The sequence below is a fragment of the Pseudomyrmex gracilis genome, unplaced genomic scaffold, assembly GCF_002006095.1.
Source record: "Pseudomyrmex gracilis isolate BER0280 unplaced genomic scaffold, ASM200609v1 scaffold_499, whole genome shotgun sequence".
NCBI lineage: Eukaryota > Metazoa > Arthropoda > Insecta > Hymenoptera > Formicidae > Pseudomyrmex > Pseudomyrmex gracilis.
Window position 1 is genome coordinate 5,061 of NW_018021083.1, and position 8,357 is coordinate 13,417.

The window sequence follows — 8,357 nt, forward strand, 5'->3', positions numbered from 1 at the left end:
ATCGTACGGTGTCGAATAATTTGGTGTCGAATAAATCTGTGTCGAATCGAGCGGTGTCGAATCGTACTGTGGTCAATAGAGTATCACCCGTGCGTCTCCCCTTGTCCGGCCGACCCTGGACAACTCCTCCCCTCGAGCCAAGCGGAGGGCACACATGCGGAGGGGGCCCCGTCATCACGACCAGTGATTATCAAAGACATGCCTACGTCCCAGGTGGTCGAACAGGCCGCGAAGATGACGGAGGCTGTCCGTAAATTGGCGGCAAGGTCAAAGAACTTTGAAGGTACCTTCGTCCGCCAATTCAAGGAGGCGGCGACCTGCCTAGAGGAGGCCGTGTCTGTGGTGGCGGGCTGGCTGGACCCCTCGAGGGAGGCCCAGCGCCTCGACGCGCTCGTTGGGCGCGGAGGTCAGCCGGCTACGCGACAACGTTGCTTCTTTGGAAAGGGTGAAGGGTGCCGTCTAGTAAAAATGGACGACGTCCTTTGGAAAAACGGTTGCCCGCAGAGCGAGGTTGACGCCCTGCACGGAACGCTCCGCGACCTGAGGCGAGACCTCACGTCTTTAAGGAAGAAGCGGTTAAAGGAGGCGGGGAGCCGTAAAATCCCTCCGGCCGCCGGTCTTTGCCTCTTCCCGTTCCATCCTCGCAGGTGGTTACCTCGCCGCTGGGACCTTCCGTGTCACCGGAGCCGAAAAGCCACCGGGCGGCGACTTCTCCTTCCCCAGTAGGGGAAGAACAACGCTTTTTGCGAGGAGAGCTTCGCCTGTGGCGTCCCGGGCGCCCCCCCCTCCGCGCACGGGGGCAACACCAAGTCCCACCAAGTCTCTCAGGGAGGTGGAGGGCCGCATTTTGGACGCGATGCGCTCCCAACTATCCATCTTTTGGGGGCAAATGTTTCAGCGGCTCTCTCGCCCGTCCCTGGGGGCAGGAGGAGGGGAAGCCTCACGACTTCCCCCTCCCCTGGGCAAGAAAACAGCGCCTAGCGACGCAAACGCGAAGGACGGCGCCGGCACTCTGGCCATAGCCGGCCCTTTGCGTGAAGCTACTCTTCTTTCTTCTTTTCCCGCAAAGAGAAAAAAGAAGAAGTCGAAAAGCGGAGGGGAAGGCATGCAGGCCCGGCCAGCGGTGCCACCACAGGCCGCCCGCCGTGAGGACCCGGCCCCACCAAGCCAACTCACTCCGGGGGTCTCTGCGGCCGAGCCCGGGACTTCTTGGTCCCAGGTGGTCGGCCGCAAACAAAAGAGGAAGGAGGCGCAAGCTGCAGCCTCCCCCTCAAAAAGTACGGAAAAGAGACCCGCTGTCTCAGGGGCCGCTAAGCCCGAGCAGCGCGCCACCCGCCCTAAAGTCGGGAAACCTTTCCGCTCTGCGGCCATCACAATAACCGCCAACGCCCAAGGTGCGGACGTGCCGGCGGCGGTGGCCCAGATGCGGCGAAAGATTAAATTGTCGGACTTTGGAATTTTCAAAGTCCGGCCCAAGAGAGCTGTTACCGGAGCTCTTATAATAGAGATCCCCGGTGAAGGCAACAAAACCAGAGCGGATCGCCTACACGAAGCCATGTCTGCCTTGGCTAGAGAACTTGGGGTGAAGATCACGAGGCCCGTGAAGACTTGCGAGTTGCGAGTCAAGGGCCTCGATGATTCTATCACCCCCGAGGAGATAGAGGAGGCTGTGATGACCGTTGGGAGTTGTCGGCCGACTGATGTAAAGGTCGGCCGAGCTCGCGCTTCCCCTAACGGGCTATCCACATCGTGGATCCGGTGTCCAATCGCTGTCGGGCGAAAGGTGATGGACACCAGGTCATTGAGTGTGGGGTGGGTGCGGGCGCCGGTCGAGGTACTTGAACGGCAGCATCTACAGGCCACCGCTGCCTCCGGCGCGGGCACGTCATCGCCACGTGCACGTACACCGCGCCGGAAAACGTAAGGCCTCTACTCCTCTTTCAATGCAACCTCACTCACTGCCGCGGAGCACAGGATCTTATGATCCAACACCTCGCGGAATGGGAAGGGGGTGCAGCGGTTGTGGCCGAGCCGTACAATGTACCCGACCACCCGTCGTGGGGTCAGCGGACGGCTTGGCCGCTATTTATTTTCGGTATGGAACGCGTGACGAGGCCGTCGTCTTCTCTCCTCTGGAGAGAGGCGACGGATTCATTGTTGCGCAATGGGGAGAGCTGGTGGTCATGGGTGGATACTTCTCGCCCACAAAGCCCTTCCTCAAATTTAAAAGGTATTTGGACGAGCTCGAGCTAGCTATTAGGCTACACTCAGCTCGTCCAGTGTAAGTTTTGGGGGACTTTAACTTCAAGTCCAAGACCTGAGGGTCCCCCAGAAACGACGATAGGAGAACGGCATTAGAAGATACTATAGCGGACTGCGGGATTACGGTTGTCAACGTGGGCTCGCAACACACGTGCGTCAGGCAGAATGGGGGCTCAATAGTCGACGTGTCTTTTGCGTCGGCCCCACTAGCCGCATACGGAGTGTCCAAAGGACGCGTCAGAGATGACACGGAGACCCTCAGTGATCATAGATACATCACAATGAAGGTCGAAGTGCTCTCTGTCCGCCCTCGGGCGAAAAGGAAGCCCCGATCCAGGAGGTGGGTCCTACGGGAACTGGACACAAAACTCCTGTTTGGTGCAGCTCAGGTCGTAACCTGGCCGGAACCGCCGGCCGGACTGCGTGGCCTCCAAGAGGAACTTTGGTGGTTCCGGGAGACGCTAGAGTGCATCTGCGACACCGCGATGCCGCGCTCCCGTGGACCACCGAATTGGAGGTCGGTGTACTGTTGGACGGAAGAGATTGCACAGCTTCGACGCGCGTGCGTCGCGGCCAACCACCAGTGCACCCACGCCCGTCGTCGCCTTCCCGGCGACGACGAGTCGATCCGGGCAGCGGAGAGGGCGCGGAAAGGTTACCGCGCTGCGCGCAAGGCCCTCCGGGCCGCCATCTCCAAGGCGAAGTCCCAAGCGTGCACGGAGTTTATTGAGGCGCTAGACTACGATCTGTGGGGACATCCGTACCGGTTAGTAATGAAGAAGTTGCGGCCGTGTACGCCCCCGATAACGGAAAGTCTTGACCGCCAGCTTTTAGAAAGGGTCATGTCAACGCTCTTCCCAGAAAAGAGGGGCCCTCTCGGGAGCCTCAGGTGGACCAGCCTGTAGAATGGTCCGCCGAAATGGGTAACAGAAGATGAGCTCCGCTGGGCCGTCCGTCGGATGGCGCGTAAGAACACTGCGCCAGGCCCCGACAGCGTGCCCGGAAGGGTACTGGGCTTCTCCTTCGGACAGGGTCCCCTGGACGACCGCCTCAGGCAGATCTTCACGGACTGCATGAGGACAGGCTGGTTCCCCCCAGAGTGGAAAGCAGCTAACCTCGTGCTCCTCCGCAAGGGAGGCAGGCCCGCGGACTCACCGTCCGCGTACCGACCGATCTGTTTGCTCGATGAGGCGGGCAAGCTCCTTGAGCGCTTTGTTGCCGTTCGTCTCATCGGGCACCTGTCGCGGGTAGGTCTCAACCTGGCTGACTGCCAGTTTGGCTTCTGTGAGAGACGATCAACGGTCGATGCCGTCTACCGACTTAGTCCCTCACGAAGGCGTCGGTCAGGCAGAGAGGGAGGGCGTTGGCGGTGTCACTTGACATCTCCAACGCCTTTAACTTCCTTTCCTGGGATAGTATAGGGTGGGTCCTTGACCGTCACAGGGTCTCACCCTTTTTAAGGAAGATCCTCGGGGACTACTTCCGCGGCAGGAGGATCAAGTACACGGGCCGGTATGAATCGCCACTTAGAAGCGAGATGTATCGCGGGGTTCCGCAGAGGTCTGTTCTAGGCCCCCTGCTATAGAACCTCGGGTACAATGTGGTGATCCAGGCCGCCTTGCCCAGAGGCCTGAATGTCATCTGTTATGCAGATGACACTTGTAACGATGCAAATCGTTACGGCCGGGACCGACCATCCGTCCCGGCCAAAAACACGGCGCTTAGCGCCAAAAGAAGAATTACAGAAATCGGCGTATATTAAAATATACGCTGCCGTTTCCCCGCGCTACAAAGCGGCCTGCGCGCCGCCCGCACCGCGCGTTTCCCCGCGCCACGAAACGACCTGCGCGCCGTCCCCACACTGCGCGCTACCCCGCGCCTACAAGTACCAGCTGGTACCGCGCCCGCACCGCGCGCCTCGCCGCGCCACGAAACTGACAGCGACAAACAACTATCTGTTTTCCGCGCATTTTTGTCAACCCCCGCTCCGGAGAAAATTCGGGTATAAAAGCCGGCCCGAAAACCGAAGAAATCAGCTCCGCTCCGGTCTCCGGACGAGCCGGGTAAACCGGCACCCGCTCCGCTCCGGGGGAATCTTGGATTCTCCGCCGGGTAAACCGGCATCCGCTCCGCTCCAGGGGAAACTTCAGAGTCTCCGCCAGGTAAACCGGCATCCGCTCCGCTCCGGGGGAATCTTGGATTCTCCGCCGGGTAAACCGGCATCCGTTCCGCTCCAGGGGGAATCTTGGATTCTCCGCCGGGTACACCGGCATCCGCTCCGCTCCGGGAGAATCTTCCGATTCTCCGTCGGGCCGACCGAATAAGACCGTGACTTTCGCGCCTACCGTTCCGAGAAGCACCGCACCGTTAAGTCTTCGATCTACGGTATCTTTTGCATTGCATTTTGTTCTTTTTGTATATATTCCTCTCCGGAGGACCGAACGAACCGACCGGACACGTGACTGTCTCACGCATGATTNCGAGAAGCACCGTGTCGTAGATTCTTTCGTTTATTCAGCTATTTTTTTGTACATATTATTTTTATTTGTTGTTTCTTTTGTTTTTTTAATTGAATCAATTTAACTCGTTATTACAAATCACCGAGTTCACTCACTTTCTTACCTGTTCCTGGAATCCGACAAGCTACTCCGCACAATTAAAAGATATAAAACAACGGAATATTTTCTCTCGAAAAGTAGAACCGTTACACACTTTTGTCGTGGCTTCTGGAACAACCTGGGAAGAGACACNAGGTCTGGCTGAAATAGGCACGAACTGTGTCGTCGGCCGGATCGAGAGGCTGGGTCTCAAGGTGGCTGTCCACAAGACAGGCCATGTGGTTCCATGGCCCCTGTTGTGGACAGCCCAAAGACGCCAGCTTCACTGCTCCACTGTGATGAAGCAGAAGGAGGACAAAGAAAGAGAGAGAAAAAGAGCTCCTATACCTCGTTAAGGGCCTCGGGGGCGCAGGGANCGGGTTGCCGGGTGGCACCCGCTCCCAGCGCGCGTTCTCAGGCCCAAAGGTCCCAACAATAGTAATTCTTCCTCTCCTTTCGAGGAGATGGAGAGGAAGCCGGGGCGGTGGGCGTTGGTGAGGGCCGGCCTTCATCGTTAACCCATTGCCCTGGGGGGACAACTATCGGACCGAGTAGTCACGAGGCGGTGACTACTTATTCCCGGGGTGGNACCGNCCACCTCGATAGATTTTCTGGGTCACCGCGGGGACAGTGACGGGCCAGGATGAGGGTTTCCTGGCCCGTCCTGCACACGGCCCCACGAGAAGGGTCGACGCGGTGGTGTGTGTCCCGCTGCAACGCCAGGAAGAACATGCAGGGGAGAGGAGCGTCAGCTCTTCCACTTCGAGAAGACATAGCTTGAGGGAGGGACCCGTGTGCATCCTGAACAAGGAATTTCCGGGTCCCTCCCCGCAAAGAGCAGAGAAGACACACTGTGAGGGTTTTAGTGGGTACACCTCCCGTCAGGACAGGAGGGGGAAGGATTCCCACATAACCCTGGCCCTTACTCCTTAAGGGTCAGGGTATGCATAATGGATTTCTTTCACGTAAAAAAAAAGGTTAAACATGGTTTGTTCATGGTTCGCTTATTGTTGAACGTGGTTCGTTTATGGTTCAATTATAGTTAACTATGGTTTGTTTGTGGTTCCTTTATGATTAAACGTGGTTTGTTCGTGGTTCGCTTATTGTTGAACGTGATCCGTTTATGGTTCGATTATGGTTAAACATGGTTCGTTCGTAGTTCGATTATGGTTAAACATGGTTTGTTTATGGTTAAACAAAATTTGTATTTTTTAGTGTTACACGATATGTCAGTTTGACCATGGTGGTATAAACTTTCATATAGCTGCAATGAAGCAGATAAACCATTTTGTTAACAAGAAGAACACGTGTGCATTTGCGCATTTTCGTCACGGTTATATGCAACATGATCCGTTATGACGAACAGCGTGTTGATGCGACATAGTTGTACTTTTTAATTTCATGCGCACTTTGGTATAATATAATCGTAGAGCTGGCAACAACAAGATAGACCATGTACAAACGTAGCAGTCTGATAAAAGTTCATCATCCTTCAGGACGCGAGAAAAGACACACAGATTCTAAGTGTGCAACTGTACATTTGCGCATTTTCGACACGTTTATATGTAACATGATCTGTTATGACGAACAGCGTTTTGATGCGATGGTTATACTTTTTAGTTTTATGCACAGTTAGGTATAAAATAATCGCAAAGCTGAAGAGAAACAGATAGATCATGTACAAACGTAACAGTCTGATAGAAGTTTATCATCCTTCAGGACGCGAGAAAAGACACACAGATTCTATAAAAGAACGATGGAGGAGGTTGGACGGAGAGATGAAAGGGCCGAATTCGAGTGGAATGGCAGTCATCTCTCTCACAACTTATAAGTACGTCAATATTATTTTTTAACTCTTTACGAGCTGTTTTTAACTACAACTATCCTGTACGGCTAGCTAGTTTTTTTCAGAAATTACATTATATTTTTTCTGTTTCAGAACTACAGCCAACAATGTCATAAGGGACACAACGCAAATACTCCAAATTAAGATACAACATGTGGAAGGGATTCAAGAACAACTTGACACTGCACTTGGGGAGATTCACATGTTCAACAACACTCCTCCTCCATCTCCGGACCACAATAGGTAAAAAATACTCATTATATTTGTCAAATAAAAAGTATACTATTGTGCATTGTACACTTAATTATATATGTGTCTTCTTACAAAAACGTCCTCGTTGCCAGGAGATACACACACACACACACATATATATATTTTTTTTATTATTAGGTTTTAGTTTAATTTTTTTGTACTTGTTTTATAGTTTTTGTACTTGTTTGATAGTTTTTATATTTACTTGTTTAATAGTTTTTATCTTATATATTTTTGGTTTCTTTAGTAGATCTGTATAAAGTTTGATTTGTTTTTATATGATGAAAAACAAATAAATTCTCTGTTAAATTCCAATTATGAGTTTTTTAATGTGCAACCTTTTGATCCCATCTAATTCCTGACTTTCCTATTAACTATATAAAAACAGATTCAAAGACAAACTAAATATCATAAGACTAAATAAATAAAAAAGTTTGTCAATTTATTCCGCGGAAATATATAATGCATTTTTTTCCCATGATTACTGCAACTAGTTATTTCTGACTAACCAGCAATTTATTCTTAATTAGTTATAAAGAAGTACCATCTAGGAGTAGCCAATGCATCTCCTAGTTATAGTTAAAACCAGTATGGTTAGACTAAATCATGAGGTTTATTTCGTTTTAACCTCCTCTTTATATTCTTGAATTTAAGGAGTTGGTGAACCTCCGTGTTGATGTGTTCACGCAGTCTATCCTTGTGAATCCTCGCCGCTCTCCCTATTTTGTCCTCCACAGTAGGTATCCCTAGGTCTCTATGTAGATCCCTGTTTCTAATATACCATGGTGCATTCACAATTCCTCGTAGGATTTTGTTCTGACATCTTTGTATAATAATTATATTTGATTTTATAGCGCAGCCCCACAGTTGCATACCATAAGNCCATATTGGTTTAATTACTTGTTTGTATATCAGCAATTTATTGCCTATGGATACCTGGGATCTTCTTCCCAGTAGCCAAAGCATTTTTTTGTATTTAATATTGATCTCTTTTCTTTTCTTTTTGATATGCTCTTTCCAGCAAAGTTTTGCATCTAAATTCATGCCGAGATATTTGGCTGAGTTAGCATATGGTATTACTTTCTTGTTTAAATATACTGGCAAGGGTTTTACTCTTTTATTTGTGAAGTTGTATTGGACTGATTTGTCCTCATTAAGTTTTATTTTCCATTCCTTGGTCCAGTTGTTGACTGTTTTAATGGCAGATTGTAGTTTCTTAGTTGATTCTAAGATGTTCTCTCCTGTCGATAATATGGCCGTGTCATCCACAAAAGTTGCNATGGTTACATTTTTAGAGTAAGGAATGTCATTAGTAAACATGAAGTACAGTATAGGTCCCAAAACACTGCCCTGCGGTACCCCAGCGTTAATATCCTTGAGTTCCGAGTATTCATTGTCAA

General features: G+C 51.2%; 2 protein-coding genes across 2 annotated transcripts; both read left to right on the plus strand.

The window, feature by feature from the left end:
• The first annotated feature begins 1,105 nt into the window (after nt 1–1,105).
• Nucleotides 1,106–1,924, plus strand: LOC109860885. The gene has a single exon (XM_020440290.1). The coding sequence runs from the start codon at nt 1,106–1,108 to the stop codon at nt 1,922–1,924; it is 819 nt and encodes a 272-aa protein (XP_020295879.1).
• Nucleotides 1,925–2,183: 259 nt separating this feature from the next.
• Nucleotides 2,184–6,952, plus strand: LOC109860886. Its single transcript, XM_020440291.1, has 3 exons — nt 2,184–2,281; nt 2,333–3,028; nt 6,799–6,952. Exons 1-3 carry the CDS (start codon nt 2,184–2,186, stop codon nt 6,950–6,952), a joined length of 948 nt encoding a protein of 315 aa, XP_020295880.1.
• Nucleotides 6,953–8,357: the final 1,405 nt, after the last annotated feature.